We start from the raw sequence: 24027 nt of genomic DNA, 5'->3' as shown, positions 1-24027 counted from the left end.
ACTTAAAACAGTTTCCCATGGAATGTTTTTAAGTTCCCTGCTTATTATCTCCCAGTCTATCCTTTTATTAATAAAATTGAATTTACTGAATAGCCCCTCTCGCTTTATCAACGTTTTAGGTCTATCCTGAGTATTGATGGTCGTTTGCACTTCAATGAGCTTGTGATCTGAATATGTGGTATCTGATATCGTAATGTCTCTGATAATGTCTTCAATGTTCGTAAAGACCAGATCTAGAATATTTTCATTTCTCCTTGGCTCCAATATCTGCTGATTGAGTGAAAATTTATCACAGAATCTAAGTAGTTCTCTAATCTGTGGTTGGTTAGGTCCTGATAGATTTCCTGGTATAATATTATTGTTTGCTATTCTCCATCTGAGACTAGGCAAGTTGAAGTCACCTAGGAAGATAACATCAGGTATCGGGTTCTCCAAATTATCAAGGCTATTCTCTATTTTGTTTATCTGTTCTGTGAATTCCTCAGCCATTGCATCTGGCGGTTTGTATATTAGAATAATCACTAAATTTATTTACTCTATTTTTAATCCCAGTACCTCTACCACCTCATTTGTAACATTAAGGAGCTCCGAGCATACAAGGTCTTCCCTAATATACAGCCCCACACTCCTCCATGTGACCTAATTTTCCTATCACACCTGTATAGGTTATATCCTGGAATCCAGATCTCACTGTCCAACAATTCCCCTGCATGGGTTTCTGTGAAAGCTCCAAATACTGCATTTGACTTCGTTGAGGAGGCCATTTATGAACTGTACTTTGTTGTTTGTTCTTGTTTTCAGTCCTTGTATGTTGGCAAAGATGAATGAGGTTACTCTATTAGTGATAGTTTGACTGGGAGACTTTTCGGCAAGCGCATTATACGTGGACATAATGAGTTTGTTCTGACCAGTACTGATTGTTGTAGGGCAGTTGCCTGTCGTAGTTGTAGTTCCCTTTCGGTGTGTAATTGTATCTGTAATTCTGGAATGCAAGTGGGTCTGGCATCCAGTTCCACACACTCCCCATGCTCCTCCTTTTGAATTCTCTTTCGGTCTGGTATAAAAAATTTATAGTTTCCTCCAAATTCATTATCCTGCTTGCCACTCTTTATGTAGCGTTCCGTGCCTTTCACGTGAAAGTATGGGCAGCTGAGGTCATAGCATTTTCTGTCTTCCAGTGAGGTTTGGCACATGTCAGGATGGAAAAACCTACATATTGATCCAAATCGACACTCACCTTTCCTAAGCATATTTAAACATTTTTTTGGATGTTGGTAACTGCATTCTAATCCTTTCTTATTACCAGCATATCTATGTCTGCATATGCCCTTTGCATATAATTTGCACAAGTCTGTCCTTCTGTTCTGACTTGCTCTATCGGGAATCGTCGTAGTGTCTGTACCTATCGAGCTGTCAGTGCTGTCTGTTACACTTTCTAGTTTACTGTCATCTACATCCGGGCCTACTGAGTCAGAGTTTACAACTTCCTGAGTTTCAGCCTCAGTTTCATTCCTGACTATAGCCTCCGCCTCTGGTATATCAGAATTATTGTTGTTCCTTTCCCACTCCTTCTGGATGGCTGGTAGGCTTTCAATGAACGATGTTTTCCATTCATGCGCCATGTTATCTAGAAGGTTTTTTAGGATATTCCAAGCTGGCAGGTCATTTTTACACACCCAGAGCAAGTGGCCAGCTCTCAGTGCCGTGGTGTTACTCACTCCTGTACAAGCCGAATGAAATCTATTCTTACAGATATAACATTCAATTCCCGTTGCCTTCGACTTTAAGGAGTTGTTACAGTGGCCACAAATTTGTTTATTTACTCCCATTTTGCCTTGTTTTGTTGTATATATCTATATATTTATAATATTATATGTATACCGTATATTTGTAATAATATATTAATCACGTGTTTATTTTCGTGATATACACACAATAATATATATGTTTATTTGTTCTACTGTATGGTCAGTACTTATCGCACGGTCGAGGGTGAGGGTCCCAGAGGCTGTACAGTCTTATAGGCCATTGCTCCTCGTGCCTCTCTAGAGGGGGCCAGGTTCTGGCTCATGGTCCCCGGTAGGCAAGAACTCCATGCATTGACTGATGCCAGAAAGTTATACATATCCATTCAGCCTGGATAGCTCCGGGGAGCTGAAGGGGGCCCCCCCCCCAAAAAAATGGGGTAAAAACCAACACCCAAACGTTCCCAGAGGTACAGAAGAAGGGCAGAACACCCCCAGAAAAAGCAAAGAAAAGGCAACAGGATAAAACCCCTAAAGGAGGTGAAAAACTCCCCCAAATTGCGAGCTCGCACACCCAGGCACAGGTAAACAAACCGCAGAGCTGACCCAGTGGCCAGGCGGAAAAGCAACCTACAGAAAGAAAATGGCCATCAGAACAAAGGAGACGCAACCGACGAAAGAGATCTATAAAACACTTCAGGAAATGTGGGAAGCAAGCAGATGAGGGGGATGAAAAACCCCGTCCAGAAAGCGGAATACCCAGGAAGGGGCAAACAGCCCCAGAACTGTTAGCAGGCATCCCCCACAGCCCTGGGAACCCGCAACAGAGGCCTCAGGGCAGAGCCGTCCTCCGTGCCCTCTGCCCTTAAAGAAAAGGAAGAGTCCGGGGAAAAAGCAGCAAAGAAAGGGCTGCTGGTAAGACTCAGAAGCCTCGGCAGGAGGAACAGGCTCGAAAACCTCCGTCCCCAAACCGAACGAGGCCGCCCGAGTCTCAGCACCAATTAAACCCCACCCCGACCCCGAAACCTGCAGATGGTCAGGAGCCAGGAACAGGGAGGGGAAAGGGGCGAACAACACCTAACCAAAACAGGGCGGCCCCAGGACATCCAGGTGGGAAACCAACCTAGCGTGTTGCAGCAACCAAAACTGAGCGTGCAATGCGGATGCCACCTGTACTCTAACAGTAAAGACATCAGAAGAGTACTGGAGAACAAGCAAAGAACACAATTCACAAGACTCCGGGTCAAGGTGTCAGTGATCCAACAGGCAGCATGACGGAGGTAAAAGAGGTGACTGCCACCCTGAGACAAGGGCACAGCAACCAACGAACCCGCACAAGATGGGTTGGAACCCAGACAACACATCCACTGGTCCACAAAGCCCCGACAGGGATTTCCAGGGACCGTAGGGTGACGACTACTGTAAGCCCGGGCAAAGTGGCGCTGAACAGTTTACCCCTTGTTAGCTTTGGGTATTGAGTCTAACACTGAAAACCCCTGCAACGCGTATAATCACGGGGGCCTAGCAGAGGGCCACCAAACAATACCAGTGGAAGTATAGCCACACCAGCCAGACCACCCCCCCCAGGCAAATGAAAACAAAAGGAAAAGAAAAAACCCGCAAAAGTACACCGTCCCCAAAGGCAACAGGAACCAGTCGCCGCTTAGATGGCAGGTTGCGCAACACCTTGACGCGCCAACCAGCACGATACCAGTCCCTACCCAAGGCCAAACAAGGGCCTCAAGCCCCAGCAGGCCCCAAGGGCGAGGCAAATGGCAAGCAGCAAGAACCCCTACAAGAATGATTCCCGATCGCACCAGGGAAGATAACTGTCACGCAGGGGCAATACTCACAGGGCGCTTAGGGAAGGAAGCCCCTAAGCACATGCAGCCCCGGTACTGATGAGTAACTCCTGGCCACCACACAACACAATAACACAGCAGTGAGCGCCACGGAGGTAAACACCACCTAGGAAACTGAGGCCAGAGAAGCGTTTGTCCCGGTTGACATTAGCTTATGAACTGGAGTGCTAGGCAGCCGGCACTGTGAGGTCAACGCAGCCCTCCCCCTCCCCCTCTCGGGGAGGGGAGGGCACTACTGCCGCGGACGAGCGGCGCGGCAGTAGTGTGTTATGTTTGCTTGTTTGCTTGTTTCCTTGGGATTGAAGGGAGTTCTACCACTGTTCCTTTTTTGTTAGTTTCTTACTATGTGGGATTAGTTTTGTTATGCCTACCTTTCTGGGTGCCTAACCCCGGTCGATGGCAGATAAGGAAAACTCCAACCACAGGGGGGTTTTCGAGGGGTTATTGCTCCCTGGCCAATGTTACTTTCATTTTATGTAAAAGTTTCTTTCACCCTGATGCCCCTGTTACCTAGCAGTAAATAGATACCTGGGAGTAGACAGCTGCTACGAGCTGCTTCCTGGGGGTGGAGGCCTGGTCGAGGACCGGGCCGCAGGGACGCTAAGTCCCAAAATCATCTCCAGATAACCTCGAGATAAGATAACCCTGAAACTTCTCTGAAGGGACCAGGTTCTGGCTCATGGTCCCTGGTAGGTCTGAACTCCATAGCTGATGTCCCGGTCTAATATAAAATACATTAGCCCAATAAGCTCCAGGGAGCCGAAGGGGCTCCCCTCAGAAAAAACCAGGACCTGCAGCTCACCCTGATTCTGGACCTTCATATTCATCAAGAACTGTAAAAAAACATCACACTATCCACCTCCTTGAGTCTCCTAGAACCCAGGTGAATGGAATGTTTATTTCAACGGAAGTGTGGATGACAATTTTTATTTCACTTGCTCTAGACATTTATTGGAGCTGGAGCTTAGATAATGGTGGTATCCCTGACATACTAAATAAGTGGTTGGCACTAGGGAGGCACATATTTAGGTGTGCAAAATCGTCCCCCAGGTAAACCTGGACCTCAGTCAACGCCTCACACCATTCAAGCAAGCGGGTATGACAGAGAGTGTCCCAACCATCTAGTGAAAACATAGGGCAGTCCGCAAGCCAGGACAACTCCAGAAGCTCATAACAAACCCAGTATGGAGACGAAGACCCAAACCTAAAGGAACACGGATCCGTTATAGAGGCATACACCGGGTCGTGCAGGAGATAAGCCACAATGGCTTATCTCCTGCCATCTCACCTCAGCCGGAGAGATGCAGTAAGCCGAAAACCTCCAGAAGGACGGAACCGAATCCAAATCAATTCATACACAGAGGGGAGGAAGGAAAACCCCACTCCCCTGTAACAGCAAGCCCAGCTCGGAGAGTCAGAAAACCCAGGCAGGGTCCAATGGGGCCCAAGGCCCCCCAAGTCAAATCCTCTCAAACCCCGGGAACCCCCACATCAGGCCCCGGGGGCGAGTCGTCCTCCAAAAGCCCTGGCCTCACACGAAAAAGCCGGGGCGGCCGGGATAGCAGGAAGAGGATGGGCCCACTGGTCAAACCCCGTAGTTATGACTGGAGGAACGGACTCGAATGCCTCTGCAACCACCCCGGAAGGGGCAACCCCAGAAACTGCCAGAGTCTCAGAAACCTCTAAACCCTGCCCTGACCCCGAAGCCCTCAGATGCTTAGGAGCCGAAAGCAAGGGGGTGGGGGAACTGAATGAACCACAGCAGGGAAAGAACGAGGGGGGGCGCTGACAGAACCGAGGCCGAAGTGACCAACACCCCCAAGTCCGGGTCCCTATAAACAAAACAGGGCAGCCTTGGGGCATCCAGGGAAGCAACATAGTGTGCTGCAACAACCAAAACCTAAATTGCAAAGCGCGAGCTGCCTGCATCCGAATAATGTCATCATCAGATTGTGAACCGAGTCATAAACAAGCAACAAAGCTCACAGCAATCGAGGTCAAAGGTGTCACCGACCCAACAGGCGGTATGACAGAAGCAAAAACAATGTGCGTCGCCCTGAGACACGGGGACAGAGCAACCCTCAAACTCGCAAAAAGCGAGAGGGGACTCAGTGGTCACATCCATTGGACCCGAGCGCCCCAGTAGGATTTTCCAGGGCCCCTAGACTGGGTCTGCTAAGGGTTATCCCAAGCAGGGTACTGCTAACCGGCACCCAAGCTACCAATCAACACTGCTAATGCTAAGCCCCCGGGACGTGTCCATTCACGAGGGCAAAGCAGGGGGTACCACCAAACACAAACAACCCGAGTATAAAGAGGGAAGGAACACCAAGGCAGAACCCCCTCCCCCACCAGGCAAAAAGAAGAAGAAAAAACTTGCAAGACGACAACGTACCCAGAGGGAACAGAGTCGGCCGCTGTTATAGGCGAAAACTAGCTATGCAGTACCCCGTGCCCCCGCCAGTGCTATAACTACCACTTACCCCTAAGGCAAACTAGGGAGGAAACCCCCCAAAACACTCAGGGCAGTCAATCACCAAGCAGCAAAAGACTAACAGAGGTAGACCCAAGGAGACTTGTGAAAGGGAACCCCAAGCCCCTAGTGTGGTACTTACAGGGCACTCAGGGAAGGTGACCCTAAGCACATGCAGCCCGAGTACCTGTGAATATTACTCCCAGCTCGCACACCACCAGTAGAGCAGTACTGAGCAGAGGACAGCACAACAGAAATCCGGAGCTGGAGCCACAACTACCAAGCTGTATCCCATCAGCCGAGAAACTGCGGTGTGGATCGCCGGCGCGGGGGTCTGAGGCTCCCCTTTTCCCCTCACGGGGAGGGGGAAGCTCCGCAGACATGCGGTGCGGCTCGTGTGACATCATGCTCGTTTGCTCATTTTCACTTGGGGGAGTTCTGTCCGCTTGTTTGGTTATTTTCATTGTTTTTAACCAGAATAGAGGTTTGTTTTGAGGCCCTTACCTTTCTTGGTGCCTGTCCCGGTCAATGGCAGTTATAGAAAGCTCCAAAATCACATGTGCATTTCTATAGGCCATTACTCCTCGTGCCTCTCTGAGGGGGTCAGGTTCTGGCCTTAGTCCCCGGTAGGCCTAGAACTCCACCCACATCGACTGATGCCAAAAGGTAGGACTATTCCTATCAGCCTGGATAGCTCCGGGAAGTTGTAGAGGCTTCCCCCAGAAAACTAATAAACTCTGGTTATTCAGGTCTTCACAAATCAACAGATGCTCCCACAACTAAATTTTTCTCACAGCAGTTTTCATTAAATAAGTTAAAATTATGACTTACTGCAATGACAGCATTGGTGATAGATAACAAAATGTTGCAGTTGACAGAAATTTGACATGTAATGTTGTGTGTTGTTGTAGCAGCAGCGTACCTGAAGTGTGTAACAGCGGTGAGACAGAACCTCCAAAGCTTCGGCTGCTGCTGCTTCTTTGGATGCTTTCATATTCTCTCCTCCAGCTTTGGCAACTTCTACTCCATTGATAATCACAGTACACTGCCTAAACAGAAAAAATAAGGCTTGAAATCAATATGAAAACATTTTTGGTAACACCCTAGGTATTAGAATTGTATGTACCTTTTGTATATGATCCAGAATGATCAAATAAGGAGCTAGGGAATCAACCCCAAGTTCTCACCTATCAATTTCAACAATTTGAGATTTAACTTTGTCTCCCATCTTCTAATATTTTATGCATCGTGTGCTAATTACAACTCACGGCATTCAAGTCAGTGTGGGTCTCAGAGGTTCGGTCCAATCCTTAGGTGCTAGCAAGCAGTGACAAAGGCAAAATGAATAGCTATCAAAGTTGAAAGGTACCAATGTGCAATCCAAAAACTGCAAAATGCTGTGCCAAGTCTGACGTCAGATGTGGATACCATAACAACCTAGCCATACAAGACACTCACAAACTACATAGGGATGAGAGACACTAACCACCTAAAGCTTCATATAAAGAGGTAGGCAAGTTACCTTCAAGGAAAAGAAGACCCTGAACCCTGATCAAAACACCTTATCAAGGGAAGGCAAAAGCCACCAAGAAAGAAATACACAGGCATCTCATCAGCTAGAGCACAAGGCACCAACACACATTGTGTGTAGAGTTAGACAAAATAGGCTGGTCAGTTAACATGCCCACTTAAAATCTAAGAAATGCAAAGCATTATGTGAAGTGCAACATAAAGCAAACATATTAATATCTGATACAAAAGACTTGTCTCCATCACCATGCCCCAGATGAGAATAAATTCCACACACTGCCAAGAAGCAAGCTAACTCGATGATTCAGATAAGTGGGGGAGGACACCAATCCCACAGAGCAGATATCTCTGGTGAAGTAGAGAGATGTACAAGATTACTATTCACCCAGCAGTGAATGGGTATAAATGATTTGGAGGGACGAATTCTGGAGAAAAATTAGGATTAACCACTGCACTGCACAACGCACCTTGAGGGACGGCAAAAAGTAACTGTTATTGTTACATAATTGTAGTAATTGCTATTGTTACGTAAAGAATGGTGACAATAAACACAAACACTAAGAGACTATATATATTTGGTCGAGTATACAGAAGTATGCGGGTGATACTTTGGCGGGCAATGGTGTGAGTTGAGCGCACTGTGAGTCGGTACAGTATCTCGCAAGTGTATGTTCTAGACCACACTTGAAAGTAGACTAGTTATTATTCGCTACTCTGCTGCTTATATGCTCGGGCAACACCTCACCGTTCTCCGAAGGTTGGCAGGAATATTAACTGGAAGTAGGGAAAGGTTTGAGTTCCATAATTAGTACTAAGAGGAGCTTTGCTTCTCTCATTAGGCTAATGGGTTTGGAGCAAGTATATTATTGGGATAATCTACTCGCTACACCACCTTTGGTCACTGCTCCATCCTTGTTTACTCTTACCCGCTTGGCGGGGTTGCGTCGATGGCTCCTAACAGGGGTGTTTGGTGTGGTGTGTTGTGTTTGGTCACCTTGCGTGTGTCTTCAGTGACTCCTTTGTCCATGTCTCTTGTTCTTTGTTCGTTGCCGGCACCTGGGTCTTTTCCCTATCAGGACACTCATTCCTTGCCTATCTTCAGTGCCTGGCTACACCCCTGCTGTCCATGAGGTCCCTCGGATATGTACACCCTCCTCTACACATTTTGTGGTTGGTCGTGTGCTTCCTGGCCACTCCTTGGTCAGTATTCGGGGTTTTCCTTACCTATTTCCGTTTTTCCTCCTCCTATGCTACACTTGTTTGTGTATCTGGGTCAGTGCTTCTTGACTATCCTGATGTTGGGTGCTCGGGTGGGTCTCTGTCCATGTTCAGTTCCCTGCTTTTGGACTTCTCCGGTTTTCCGTTTTGGTACCGAGTTCCTTCGATTTTCTTTGTGACTTACTGCAGGCTTCGGTGTTGCACTGTCTGTGGGGGGGGGGTTGTGGACTTTCAGTCTGCTGCTCCTGCCTTACTCGTTCCTTTTCTTGGAACCGGTAGCTGGGTTCTGGTCCTGGCTCCGGTTTTTCTTTGTTTCTTTTCCGGAACGGGTGTGTTTGCTTTCCTGCGGTTCACGTCCTGCGTAGTTGTCCTCTTGGATGCCTCTGGGACGCATGCATCATTCTTCTCTGCTGGAGCTGGTTATGTTCTTCCTTTGGGTTGCGGGGTCGCTGCTTTTCGATTCGCATTTTGCACTTTCGTTCATGGTGCTAGTTTCTTGTCGTTTGTGTCGGCACTGGTAGGTTCGTTATTGGTCTCCCACCTGCGTGTTTCGTCTCGGGGTGGTGTGTGGTTTTCCTTGCGGTCCTTCCGGTTTTCCTATCACTGCGAAGGGTCCTTCGGTCTCTGATAGGGTTGGCTTGTCTTCTCTTCGGGGTTGTTCCGGGACCGTTATCTGGGACCGTGCCCCTGTCACCTCGTATTGGGTGGTGCTGGCAGAGCCGCTCCAGCTTGCGTTCTAGAAGTAGCCCCGCCCCAGGTAAACCTGGACCACAGTCAGCACCTCGCGCCACTCAAGCATGCGGGTACAACAGAAAGTACTCCAAGCATCCAAAGACAACACAGGGCAGTTCACTAGCCAGAATCACTCTGGAACCTCATAACGAATCCAGTAGGGAGACGAAGACCTAAACCTGAACGAAGACAGATCCATTATAGAGGTGAAATCTGGGTTGCACAGAAAGTAAACCGCAATGGCCGTCCGAACCTCATGAACCGGGATGCGGGAAGCCGAAAACCTCTAGAAGGACAGAACCGATCCCAGGGAGGGGCTAACACCAAACCAAACTGGTACGCAGAGGGGGGAAAGAAAAACCCCACTCTCTGTAACAAAAAGCCCCACTCAGAGGTTACAAAAATCTCAAGCGGGGTCCAACGGGGCCCAAGGCCCCACAAGTCAACCCCTCCCAGGCCTCAGGAACCCCCACAGCAGGACCTGGGGCCGAGCCATCCCCCAAAGTCCCAGCCTCAAAAGAAGCCAAAGCAGCCGGAAAAGCATGAATGAGGGGGGCCGACTGGTCAGACCCAGATGCTTCGGCAAGAGGAACCGGCTCATATGCCTCCATCGCCAACCTGGAAAGGCATCCCCCGAGACCGCCCGAGTCCCAAAACCAACTAAACCCTGCCCCGACCCTGAAACACCCAGACGTTTCGGCTCTGGAAGCAGTGGGGGGTCGGGGAAGGACCAGGATGAACCACAGCAGCGAAAGGACGAAGGGGTGCAGACTGAATCAAAGTCAAAGCGAAGAACACCCCCAAGTCTAGGTCCCTAAAACAAAAATGGGGCAGCCTCGGGGCTTCCGGGTCAGCAACCAACCTATCATGTTGCAGCAACCTAAAATGAGCTTACAATGCCTGAGCTGTCTGCCCCTGAACAAGAGTCTTCAGTGGAATGGGTGTAGCGAGTCACAAACAAGCAACAAAACTCACAGGATGCCTGGTCGAAGGTGTCACCGACCCAGCAGGCAGCATGCTGGAGGCATAAACTGTGAAGTTCACCGGAGACATGAGGACCAAGCAACCCACAAACTCTCACAAGGTGAGGGGAGACCCAGGGGTCACATCCATCGGACCCCACGTACCCCCACAGAGTTTCCCAGGGTCCTGAGACAGAACTCATGCTCAGGGAAACCCAGGCAGGGTGCTGCTAACCTGCGCCCAATATTACCAACAAACTGCTAAAGCTGCACCCTTGGGACGCGCACACTCACAGGGGTCCCTAGCGGGGGACCACCAAGGTACAAGAGGGCGAGACCAAACCAAGGTTCAGACCCCCTACCAGGCAAGAAAACACAAACAAAACAAAAACCTCGCAAGAGGACAGCGTACCCAGGCGGAACAGAGCTGGCTGCAATGAAAGGTGAAAACTAGCTGCACAGTACCCTGCACCTCTACCAGTGCAAACTACCCCAACCTAAGGACAACCTAAGGACAAACAAGGGCACATGAAACACCCCAGCACACTAAGGATGGTCAATCACCGAGCAGCAAAAGACCAAGCAGTGGTAGACCATAAGGTGACTCGGGGAAGGTGGGCCCAAGTCCCATGGGAAGTTCAGACAGGCACCTAGGGAAGGTGACCCTAAGTGCATGCAGCCCAAGTACTTGTGAAATTACTCCTGGCTCATGCACTACCAAGGACACAGCACCACACCACAAGGCACAGAGCTGGAGGACAGGAAAACAGAAGTCACAGTCACACGACCATTGCCAATTCACATCAGCTTAAGAACTAGGGTGTTGATAGCCGGTGTGAGGGTCTGGGGCTCTCCCTTCCCCCTCCCGAGGAGGGTGGGAGCTGGGCAGACAAGTGACGTTGTGATGTTATGCTCATTTACTCATTTTTTTAGGAGTTCTGTCCACTAGTTCGGCTTTTAGTAGCAATTTCTTAACCAGAATAGGGGGTTTGTTTGAAGGTGCTTACCTTTCTGGGTGCCTGACCCAGCCGATGGCAGACATAGAATGCTTCCAACCACACGGGGGTTTCTATAGGCCATTGCTCCTCATGCCTCTCTGAGGGGGGGCCAGGTTCTGGCTCATGGTCCCCAGTAGGCCAAGAACTCTATTCACATTGACTAATATATCCATATCAGCCTGGATAGTTCCGGGAGCCTTATATGGTCATTTTTTAACTTCCCCTGTAAGAATTCTGCTTCTCCGGATGTCGGGCTTATCCGGCGAGGAGTCCTTCCCATAAAGTCCGGATAATTGAGCTGTACTTATTTTATTCATGATTATTAAGTGGTGCTGTAGCCCCAACTTGCATAGCTGTGCTATCAGCTACAGCTGCATGTGCCAGCTGATTGGTTGCTCTAGCAGTACTGAGGCTCTCACAGCCAGGAGGGATGCAGAGGATTTATGTTCAAGATGACCTCTGTTTTCTGGAGTCCTGAGAAACAGGATGCGAGCCTTGTGTACCTGCAGGAGTTTTGAATCTTACGATATTCTGACAAACGTGATATGTAGGGCAGTTTCATTCCTTTCTCATTCATTCTATGATATTACCCTCATTCCCTATGATATCACAGATAGTGCAGTACTGTGGTTAACTTGAAGCAGGAGGGGGCTTGCCCATGACTAATTTCATGTGGCAACACTACACTATAATTACATACATAAATACATGAATACATTACATACATACATACATACATACATACATACATACATACATACATACATACATACATACATACATACATACATACATACATACATACCTAACTTATAACTACAATATAATAATAACCTGAACACTACAGTGGTCTGTAAAGCCTCACTAAATTTCTGGAGGCTTTTTTTCCAGTGGGGGGAGGCTGTCCCTTGCTCTTGATGCCTCTGTAAGGAGGAGGGGCTAGGTAAAGGTTCTAGATCATGGTAGGCCAAACAGAACTTCTGTGCTGGTTTGACCTTTACATATGGAGCAATGGATTGATTTATGGTATGGAACAATCTCAGCAAGATAGCTTCAGGAGCCACCAGAAGCTTAGATATAAACATACAGATATGGAAACTTACAGTTCATCAGGAGACCAGGTGTATGTCAAAGGCAACCGGGAAAATGCTGAAGAGTTATTTAGCAGAGATAATGCCATTCGGACTTTTGACGTAATCTCGCTGAACAATGACAAATTCTGACAGTGGATCATTGCATACCCAAAAATCGTCATTGTCCTGTATTCCAAAACGCCTGTAAAATAAAAGGAAGAAATTACCAATTGCATAGCCTATTGCAGAAAAAATATAACATTAAAAATTTTAAAATAATTAAACTATAGTATACCCAAGGAAAAGAAAATGATGAAAGTATGTGTTAGTCTATAAAAACCTTGAAAATATAATGGAGAAGTATCTATTGAGAACAAAATTTCTCAGAAAAATGAATGCCTGAGGAGAGAATGGTAAAGTTGTAGTGCCCTGTTTATGTAGTGGTAGCATGCTCACCCTCACATCTTGTGAGTGATTTCAGCAATGTTCGACTCCTTCTGCAGGGAGGGCCAACTGAGCACCAATCCTTAATTGTACACACCTGTTCACCCAACAGCAACTGGTACCTGGTTATAAACTGTTTGGCAGATCAAGGTTCTAAGGAAAACTAGTAGGGGTATGGCTTAAGATGAGATATGGGATGGGAGAGATCTAAGACTACTGCGTAAAATAAACTTGGGGAGTCGGGGATTCCCCAGTTGTGACCCAGAAAGAGGCATTTCATTACATTCAATGCTGGTTTTCTGAGAGAAGTCCCTTGGTGGCTCTCTGAACAAGGAAACATGGGACTTACAAGGAGGGAAGGTAGCAGCTTCAAAGCTAAAGAAGAAACACCAGTCCGTAAAACCAGTCCAGGAACACTCGTGCCCAAATGGTACCAGGAACACTGACCAGATACAGAGCCACCAAGACTGTTAGATCTCCTAAACCCCCAGATGCGATAATCAGCCCACAGCACATTAGCTAAATACCAGCGATGAATGTAATGAAACACCATTTTCTGGGTCAGGCCCAGAAGCTTCCTGAAGCTATCTGAACTGATAAGTTTTTGTTGGCCTTGGCCTCTTGGGGGTCAGGTTGGAGAGCTTAATGCTCTCCTCCAATACCGGGGGTTCTATTTCTTTAGTCCAGATGATTGTTTTGCTTGTTTGCAGCCTTTTCCTCCTTTTCTGGTGAAGAATGAGACGGCTGGCCTCCAGAGGGGCCCGCTGGTTGTTGATACTTGGTTGGTTAGGCCGGGGATGCATCACGTTATGTCCGATGGCAGCTTTACGCCACTACCAGAGGGCCACTGGTTCTGTAATGGTGGATGCTCTTTGGGTGGATCCGGTTTCCTTGGTTCCCTGTTCTAGAGCTCAGGCGTCTCATGTTATCCATAGTGTCTTAACCCTTAAAACCGCGCAATACATATATAGATGATTTCAGTAACAAAAACCGAAACCCCGCAATACATTAATAGCTGTTTTAGTGTCTAGTGCCTTAATTTAAACGCCCCGCGTGGGATAGGGGCAGCTATAGTGCCGCCACGACTGATCGGTGACAGATGCCACCAAGAAAAAAAATCGTGACCAACGTTCCTGGATGTGAGAGCTTCAGTACTAAACGAGCCACCAAGGCTGATGCACACACCATGAGCGCACAGAACTGCTGTTCAGCTTGTGACCACAGCATCGTCTAAAAATGTCAAAATATATATGTTCATGCTATTATTTAACGATGATAGTATTACAGAAGACCCCTGACTGTGATAAAACTGACCAGGATTCTGATAATAGCAGGATTGTGGTGATATTTAGTGCTGTGCTCCATAGAGGGAGGAGTAATGCTGTGGGAGGGAGGGTCGAGGCATCATCTTCTGACTGTGTGGCCACATTTATTGTCTGCACTCACCATACCAGCTTAGTGGTCCGCTATGGTGAACACAAATGTAGATACTTATATATAACGTGTGTATAGAGTGTAATAACAGCAATAGCAGTAGGTTGGGAGCCACCATTTTGGTGAAGGAGGTGCGTCGTCTGCACGACTTGTCATGTTGTTTACTGGTGGTCACTATGGTCTTTGGGCACCATACCAGCTTATTTGTACAGGTATGGTGAATAAAACAGGTAGATACTTGTATATAATGTGTGTATATAGCATAATAATACCACAAACAATATTGTTGGAGGCGAAATATTAGTGCGTCTGGCCCTTGAGGGCGGCCGCCACCAGCTGACTGTGTGAGTAGCTACGTCCTTTGTGCCTTTACTCACCATACAAGCTTAGATGTACAGTTATGGTGAACAAAACAAGTAAATACTTATATATAACGTCTGTGTATGGTGAATAAATGCAAAAACAGTATTATGGGAGAAGAATGAGGGCAAGTGAGGTGTTGTTGAGGGAGGGAGTGGTGGCGGTTACTCCTCGTTGCTTTTTGACTCACAATACCAAATACCAACTTAGTGGTTCGTTATGGTGAGCAAAACATGCAGATACTTATATATAACCTGTGTATATAGTGTAATAACAGCAAACCTATTTGTTTATTGTTTTATGAACATAAAATTGAATCACTAATATGCACACCATAATTTTGAGTACAGCAATGGTTCACACATTTTATTATATAAATATATCACAATGCACAATACTGAATAATATTACTGCAAAAAAAACAAAGAAAAAATCAATCAGAGATTTTGAAATAATTAGGTAATAATATATTTGTGGCAACTGCCGCCTGACAGCTCGGGCGGAGTAGACGTCGTTTGGCAAAGGCTCTGTCAACGCCCCTTTTTTGTCAGACTTCCCTACCATATTGTGGCTAAAATATGCCACCTACGATTTTTTTGTTATTTTTTCCATGATCAGGGAACACAAATGAACACTTTTATAAGATGAAAGAATTTTTTGGATTTTTGTTTTTGTTGCGCCTTTGGGTGTTGAAGCCATTTGGATCCCTCACTGTTTGAGGGTTAAAGTCCAGCCAGCCTGCACTCTACCCTCGTGCCCATGACATTCGGAAGTATGCTGCTCTCGCAGTGGTTTTTGGCAACATGTCTTGGGTAGACCTTCGGGTACGGGGGGTTTTGAAAGTTGAACAGGATCCTAGTCACCAGGTATTTAGTAAATGTTTCAGTTCCTTCCTGACCATGTGTGGCTTTGGGGCGCCTGTCGTGGCCATCTCTCTTCGTCTTGCGAGACCTGCGGTGCTGCCACCTCTCAGTTAGTCCCTTCTTTTACTTATCTTTGGGTAGTTAGCTTCATGGAGCCGACAGGGCTCCCCACAGAAAACCAGCATTGAATGTAATGGAACGCCATTTTCTGGGCGAGCCCTGGAGGCTGCCTGACACCCACCCTCTCTCCCTATGGTCGGCAGTCTTCATCGTTCAAGAACTAGAGTGGTGGGCTGCCGGCTCTCCCTTCCTTGGGGGCATAGCACTAGTGAGCAGAAGTGCTAGTTGCATGAAGGGTTGCTTGATTGATTTTTTTCTAGGAGAGTTATTTTAATCTTATAGGATGTACATTGAAGAGGTTAAACAGTCAGTGGTCTGTTTTGATTTGCCTACCTTTCTGGGTCCTTTCCTGATCGATGGCAATTATGACATACAGTACTTTAACAATTTGCCACCCCCAGCGCGTGTGCCCCAGCCTACCTGAAGTGGGGTCGGGCGTTTCGCATCAGTGCGCAGCCAGACTAAAATGTGTACACTCTTCTCAGTTTCTCGCCTAAATTTTCGAGTTATGTCATTCATTTTTGTATCAATGTGTTCGCAATAGAATTCCCTACAAGGGTATATGCATATAAGGTCCAAAGGGCCCGGCACACCCAGCCCACAGCAAAGCCCATAGACAGCAAAGTGTTACCCGTGAGCGAGCACCCATTGGCACACCCGCAACACCTACACACAAATGTGTACAATGGAGCCTCGACTTACAATGCTAATCCGTTCCCAGAGACGGATCGTATGTCGAAATATCGTAAGTCGAAGCGATTTTTTCCGTAAGAAATAAAGGGAATTGAATTAATCCATTCCCCACCCTCCAAAATATTAACATACAAATACATTTTATACTGAATACAATGTTTTTTTCTAACTACAATACAGTACCTAAGTTTCTCTTACCTTTATGGAGGGCTCTTGATGGGGTATGGAAGATGGTGATGAGGGGGGAGGAGGAGAGTTGTTACTGTTTGGAAGGGGAGTCCCTTCCATTATCACATCAGGCAGTGATGTTTTCTCCGATGTACTCCTCTCCTACGTTTTGCCTGAATGCCACTAGGACCTGGTTATGGTTCAGTGCTTGTTTGTCTCACTACAAATTTGTCAAGAGACATTTGTTTTTCCCCTTCGTTTTAAACATTTGTCTGTAAAGATGCATCACAATGTCATTGAATAGGTTAAGGCAACGACCTACTGCAGCTTGATTTGGGCGAGTTTCAGCAACGGTTTGCAATTCTTCCTGTGCTGCACACTTTTTCTTAATTGTTGAGGAAGAGACATTCTGTACTCTTGTTTCTGCTCTATGGTCATCCTTACATGGGTTTTCATATGTTGAGTCTTACCACTGACTTTCCTGGGACTCATGGCGTGATATATAATAATTACTTTAATGTTCAAAATGCAAAAAATCACCACAAAAGCGGAATTTCTTATAGGAGCGATTGTCACTAAGCGGGCAGCTGTAGTAAACTGAGGCAGGTCGGCCGCGTGACTGGGAACCACGCGCTCGGTCAACCTGAACGTGTACCAACAAATATCGGAAGTCGAAGACACCATCGGAAGTCGAGTCGCATTTTTCGATGAAATTTACATCGTAACTCGAAATTATCGTAAGTAGGGGCAATCGTATGTCGAGGTGCCACTGTATACTCCTTTCAGTTTTTCACCTCAATTTTCGTGTTACAACGTTCATTTTGGTATCAAAGTGTTTGCAATAAAATTCTCTAAAGGAATAGAGGTACAGTATATAGGTCAAAAAGTCCGGCATGCCACCCGCAGCAAACCCGAAAATTAGCCGAGCCTTATCCATCAATTTTCGTGTTATATCGTTCATTTTGGTATCAATTTGTTCGCAACAGAATTTTCTAAAGAAATATATGTATATAAGATAAAAAAAACAGGTGCGCTACCTACAGCCAACTAGAAAGTCCGCCGAGCGTTACCCAGGAACGAACACCAATCTGCCCACTTACAATAAAGTGTGTATAGTCTGTTCAGTTATCTCACATCAATTTTCATGCTACGTCATTCATTTTGGTCTCAAATTGTTCGCACTCTAAAGGCGTGCATTTTAAATGCACGCCTAATGCACATCATTATGGGACTAAAACTTGTCCCATAATGACCGGAAAACAAATAGAGTTTTAACAAATATTTTAATTTTGGACGTCGCGGCCGTCCGTTTCGCACATCCGCAAAGTTAATTGTGGACATCGCAGACGGGGGACGAAAGTGTTAAATGTTAAGTGCTCATAGGCCATTGTTCCCTGCATCTCTCTGAGGGGACCAGGTTCTGGCTCATGGTTCCTGGTAAGCATAAGAACTCATGTGACTTATGACCCCCAAACTAATATAGCACATATCAGTTCGGATAGTTTCAGATTGCCGACGGGGCTCCAGACAGAAAACCAGCGTCGAATGTAATGAAGTCCCAGTGTCTGGGTAAGCCCCAGAGACTTCCTGAAAGTATCATACAATGATCAGTGCCATACTACTTTGTGCCATCAGCCGCGGAGTTCTATTTGCCAACCGAGGACCACGACCCAAAACCTGGTCCCCCTCAGCGGGGCATAGGGAGCGATGGCCTATGATCACTTTACATTTTAAGGTTATCATTTTTGCCACCACCTAGGGAAGGCACCCAGAAAGATAAGCAAATCAAAACAGACCACTGCATGACTAAAAATGAGACTGCAGCCCAGAAATTGCAAAAAGGACTACCAACAATGAAATTAAACAGCCAAATGTTTTTTAAACTAGCCCCTCGCTAGTTTGGTTCTCCTTTCCCCACTGGGGGAAATTACTTTCCACTGGGGGAAAGGAGGCATCCAGCCTCTAAAACCAAGTTCAGCCACAAAAAGAAGAGGAAGACCTGGAGGCCTGGAAAGTTCAAAATCAGAACTGTAAAAAGGCAGGAAACCACCAAAGCGACGCAGCCAAATCAACCACGACAGAAGTCATTCAAACCGAGATGACCCAACATATGAGAAGAGAGAAGGCCCACCAGGAAGGACCACTCCCAAAAGGGGGATGGATCAACCAAGTACTGTACATCACAGACAGGAAACGACCCAAAAAGCTACTGAATCATGGGAACAGGAGTCGACATACTAACTGAGCCACCCGCCCAACACCCCAACAAAGGGGTGAACCACAAAAGAGCCAGCACAACCCACAAGCAGCAGATATCAACAAAGTGGAGCAAGCACAATTCTGTCCCAGCAGGGACAGAACACCTGTGGATAATGCTCGTGACCTCACCAGGCCCAACAGGCAGCAGCCTTCTGTGCAGGCTCGCAAACTACCAGATGACTGCACAGACTACTGTGCAGCTACCAGACCAGAGGGTCTGGTAGCGGAGTGGACAGCGCGCGGGACTTGTAAACCCATGGGCCGGGTTCGATTCCCGACCCCGGCAGAGACAAATGGGCAGTTTCTTTCACCCTGATGCCCCTGTTACCTAGCAGTAAATAGGTACATGGGAGTTAGACAGCTGTTACGGGCTGCTTCCCCTCTGTCTGTGTGTGTGTGTGGGTGGGTGGGTGTGTAATTACCTAAGTGTAATTACCTAAGTGTAGTTACAGGATGAGAGCTACGCTCGTGGTGTCCCGTCTGCCCAACACTCTTTGTCATATAACGCTTTGAAACTACTGACGGTCTTGGCCTCCACCACCTTCTCACCTAACTTGTTCCAACCGTCTACCACTCTGTTTGCGAAAGTGAATTTTCTTATATTTCTTCTGCATCTTTGTATAATTAGTTTAAATCTATGACCTCTTGTTCTTGAAGTTCGAGGTCTCAGGAAATCTTCTCTGTCGATTTTATCAATTCCTGTTACTATTTCGTACGTAGTGATCATATCACCTCTTTTTCTTCTGTCTTCTAGTTTTGGCATATTTAATGCCTCTAACCTCTCCTCGTAGCTCTTGCCCTTCAGTTCTGGAAGCCACTTAGTAGCATGTCTTTGCACTTTGTCCAGTTTGTTGCTGTGCTTCTTAACACTTTTGTGTTTTGGGTGAGCAAGCATTTCTCCTACCCTAGTGGTTTTGGACGCTCCGCGGGAGCTCGCGGGAGCATGCGGTAATACTGAAAAGTGTAGACTCTTTTTCAACTTTGTCACCTTAACTCTCATCCTAGGTTTTTCAATTTTGTATCAATGTGTTCGCAATAGAATGCTCTACAGAATTCAAAGCAAATAAACTAAAAAAGCCCGGCTTACCACCCCACAGCAAACAGAGAAAGTGAGAGAAAGTTACCCGGGAGTGCACTTGAGCGATAAAATTTGTTCTCTCCTTTCACCTTGGTCACCTCAATTTTCGTACTAGGTCTTTCATTTTGGTATAATTGTGTTCGCAATAAAATTCCCAACAGGAGTATATGGATATATTGTCAAAAACCGCGGCGCACTCCACCCGCCGACGTGATGAAAGCAGGTGATGAGAGCAGGGAGGAGCGCCGAGCCGTCCATTAGAGAGCGCGGTAATACTGAGAAGTGTATATTCTTTTCAACTTTGTCACCTTAATTAACATCCTAGGTTTTCCAATTTGATATCAATGTATTCGCAATAGAATTCTCTACACGATTAAATGCATGTGAAGTCCGAAAGCCCGGCATACCACCCGCACAAAGCAGACAAAGTGTGAGAGAGTTACCCCGGGAGCGCTAAAGAGCATTGAAATGTGTACACTCTTTTCCCTTTGGTCACCTCAATTCTCGTCTTAGGTCTTTCATTTTTTAATCATTGTGTTCGCAATAGAATTCCCTACAGACGTACAGAGCACCACTTGGTTTCCGAACCCCTTGGGGATGAGACCCGTCGGTTAACATGTAGGTTCATAAACGAGAAATAAAGGGAAAAATAAACTAGAAATGTAAAAAAAAAAATGAAAAATTTATGGGAAAAACTCTAGGGAAATAAATCGACAGGTTCATAGCATAAATGCGACCATATTGTGTTTGTACTCACCAATAACTGAAGTCCTGATCCGCTTTATAAAAGTCTTCAATTGTTCCTAGCTGATTATTAAGACGTCTGGCAAACATCCTCTGGATGTTTCCTGCCAGCCTGCAGGAATATCCTGCCTGCCTGCCAGCCTGCCTGCCTGCCAGCCTGCCTGCCAGCCTGCCTGCCAGCCTGCCTGCCAGCCAGCCTGCCTCACTCTCTGCCTGCCTCCCTCCCTCCCTGCCATCCTGCTAACGGGTCAAGTGTGTTAGGCTTAAAATTCGGGAGTGAGCAGGCAACTCCCCCACCACCGACAAACCCACCCCCTCTACATCCCATACTCTCTCTTAACCCTTAAACTGCACAACGCGCCTGCAGGCTCATGTCTGATTTGCGCAACGCACCTCCGGGTATTTGTATTTTTCATGTTCCATTCAAAACTCCCGCTGCTACATGGGGTTCACATCAGCTTCCTCAGGGCTCGTGTAAACTGACGCCATCTTTAAAAAAGATCGTGGTCCACATTCCCGGGTGTGGGAGCCTCAGTAGTGTGTGAGCAACCAAGGCTGGCGCTCGCAGCATGAGCGCACAGCACTGCTGTTCAGCGTGTGACCACAGCATCGCCTAATAATGTCAAAATATATATATAACTTGTATTGTTTAGCCATGACAGTATTATAGAAGAGCCCGAGTGTGATAATGGCTGGGTACAATGTTCAAATATCAGTGATTCAATGCTGTTCACGATGTTCACAGCGCTAGCCACAGCACCACAGCATTATTTCGTCCATCTAGGAATCTTCAAATGATTTCTTAGGTTCCTTTTCAAAATAAACGTGTGGTCAGTTATTCATTTACAGGAATTAGTGACCAGGATTGTGATAATAGCAGGATTGTGGTTATAATTAGCATTGTGCGTAATATTGTGGAAGGAGGAATTTTGGTGAGGGAGGGAGGGCGAGAATTGAGGTAGCCTCATTGTGTGTGTGTGTGTGTGTGTGTGGCAGCCACTCTTGTTTTGCTCACCATACTAGCTTAGTGGTTCGCTATGGGCAACACATATGTACATAGGTATATACAGTGTGTGTATATAGTGTAAGAACAGCAACAGGAGAATGTTGAGAGGAGCTATTTTGGTGAGGGAGGTTACGTCGTAATCGTAGCATCGTCTGCTGTCTGTTGTGTGATTTTTCATGCAGTGTATGGTGGCAACTGTACTGTTTGGACACAATACCAGCTTACTTGCATAGTTCTGGTAAATAAAACATGTAGATAGGTATATATAACATGTGTAAATAGTGTAATAAGAACAATAACAGTATGGTGGGAGGAGCAATGTTGGCGAGTAAGATGTTGGAGTGAGGGAGGGCTGGTTGGGTGTTGCTGCTATCACTCGAGGTGTTCTGAGTGTGTTGATGGTGAATGTATATAGTGTGTGACAGTATATAGTATTTAAATAGATTGTAAATATACATAAATTAGCATGATACATAGTAAATATGTGCAGCATATGTGTACACAAATGTCATCCACGTAACACAGTGTCTTTGGACAGTACAGATGTTTTACTGCTATAATATAGTGTACGTGTTCATTATACATAGGATTAGCACGTAAAAACAAATAAAATGTATTTGGAACTGTGCGCAAAAAATGAACATAAATATATTCGTGGCAACTCGCACGCCCCGTCCCGGGCGCCCTACTGGCCCCGGGAGCGTACGTCACGGGCGAATGGGGAAGGATGACGTCACGCACTAACTTACGAACCCCATAGCAGCCAAAGTAAGCATAATTTTGATTTTTTTTGTTACATACCCATACTGAGGGAAGGGTTTTTTGACACTTTAAAAAATCAAAAGAATTTTTTCCCAGAGAATTTATTTCCTGCGCACTTTCCTGCGGGGGGGGGGGGGGGGTGTCATATTTGGAGGCAACGCAGTTAAGGGGTTAAAGGTCACGCGGTTCAACCACGTGACTATCCCTGCCTCCCTGCTATAAAGTCCAAAAGCCCAACGTACCACTCACAGCAAACAGAGAAAGTGATGGTGCGTTACCCCAGTGAGCGCTAATAAAGAGCAATAAAATGTGTTTTCTCTTTTCAACTTTATTACCTCAATTTTAGTCCTAGGTCTTTCATTTTGGTATCAATGTGTTCGCAATGAAAATCCCTACAGATGTATATGCATATAATGTCCAAAACCGCGGTTTTCACAAAACCAAATGTTTTTAATTATTGACGCCATCCTTAGTCATCAGTGGGTATTGAACTAGTAAACTTTTGACTCCATCCTTAGTCATCGGTGGGCAAAAGTGTTAATTAAGATATGGGCACCACACAACTGCTGCATATTCGAGCTTTGGCCTAACAAAAGTCGTGAACAATTTCTTTAGTATTTCGTCATCCATGTATTTAAAAGCAATTCTGAAGTTAGAAAGAGTGGCATAGGCTCCTCGCACAACGTTCTTTATGTGGTCCTCAGGAGATAGTTTTCTATCTAGAACCACCCTCGTAGCCTGGTGGATAGCGGGGGCCTCGTAGCCTGGTGGATAGCACGCAGGACTCGTAATTCTGTGGCGCGGGTTCGATTCCCGCACGAGGCGGAAACAAATGGGCAAAGTTTCTTTCACCCCGAATACCCCTGTTACCTAGCAGTAAATAGGTACCTGGGTGTTAGTCAGCTGTCACGGGCTGCTTCCTGGGGGTGGAGGCCTGGTCAAGGACCGGGCCGCGGGGACACTAAAGCCCCGAAATCAACTCAAGATAACCTCAAGAACCCCTAGATCTCTTTCTTTATCAGAATTGTTTAAGGATTTCTCACATAATTTATAGGTTGTGTAGGGTCTATGTTCACCTATTCCACAACATAGCATTTACTCACATTAAATTCCATTTGCCAAGTGGTACTCCATATACTTATTTTGTCCAGGTCTTCTTGAATGGCATGACAATCATCTAAGTTTCTTATCCTTCCTATTATCTTAGCATCATCAGCAAACATGTTCATATAATTCTGTATTCCAACTAGTAGATCATTTATGTAGACAATGAACATCACCGGAGCAAGAACTGAACCCTGTGGTACTCCACTTGTGACATTTCTCCAGTCTGATACATTGCCTCTGATTACTGCCCTCATTTTTCCATCAGTCAGAAAATTTTTCATCCATGTTAGCTCACCTGTCACCCCTCCAATATTTTCCAGTTTCCAGAACAACCTATGTGGAACTGTCGAAAGCCATTTTTAGGTCCAGATAGATACAGTCAACCCAACCATCTCT

The 24027-nt window shown here is 46.3% G+C and overlaps 2 protein-coding genes across 2 annotated transcripts in view; both read right to left on the bottom strand.

Moving 5' to 3' along the window:
* Window positions 1-1622, bottom strand: part of LOC123754672 (nascent polypeptide-associated complex subunit alpha, muscle-specific form-like) — a 123548-nt gene extending 121926 nt beyond the window's left edge. The window contains exon 1 of the mRNA XM_069326594.1: window positions 1403-1622. Within this exon, the coding sequence (XP_069182695.1) occupies window positions 1403-1622 (220 nt within the window). The remainder of the gene's footprint in view (window positions 1-1402) is intronic.
* Window positions 1623-6997: 5375 nt separating this feature from the next.
* LOC123754669 (uncharacterized) overlaps window positions 6998-24027 on the bottom strand; it is a 103905-nt gene continuing 86875 nt past the window's right edge. The window contains exons 5-6 of the mRNA XM_069326261.1: window positions 12624-12795; window positions 6998-7129 (exon numbers count right to left, since the gene is read on the bottom strand). Coding sequence (XP_069182362.1) covers window positions 12678-12795 — 118 coding nt within the window. The 3' untranslated portion in view covers window positions 6998-7129; window positions 12624-12677. The remainder of the gene's footprint in view (window positions 7130-12623; window positions 12796-24027) is intronic.

This window comes from Procambarus clarkii, chromosome 18 (assembly GCF_040958095.1).
Source record: "Procambarus clarkii isolate CNS0578487 chromosome 18, FALCON_Pclarkii_2.0, whole genome shotgun sequence".
NCBI lineage: Eukaryota > Metazoa > Arthropoda > Malacostraca > Decapoda > Cambaridae > Procambarus > Procambarus clarkii.
The sequence above is the reverse complement of the archived record's forward strand: the minus strand, read 5'-3'. Positions and strand labels throughout refer to the sequence as shown.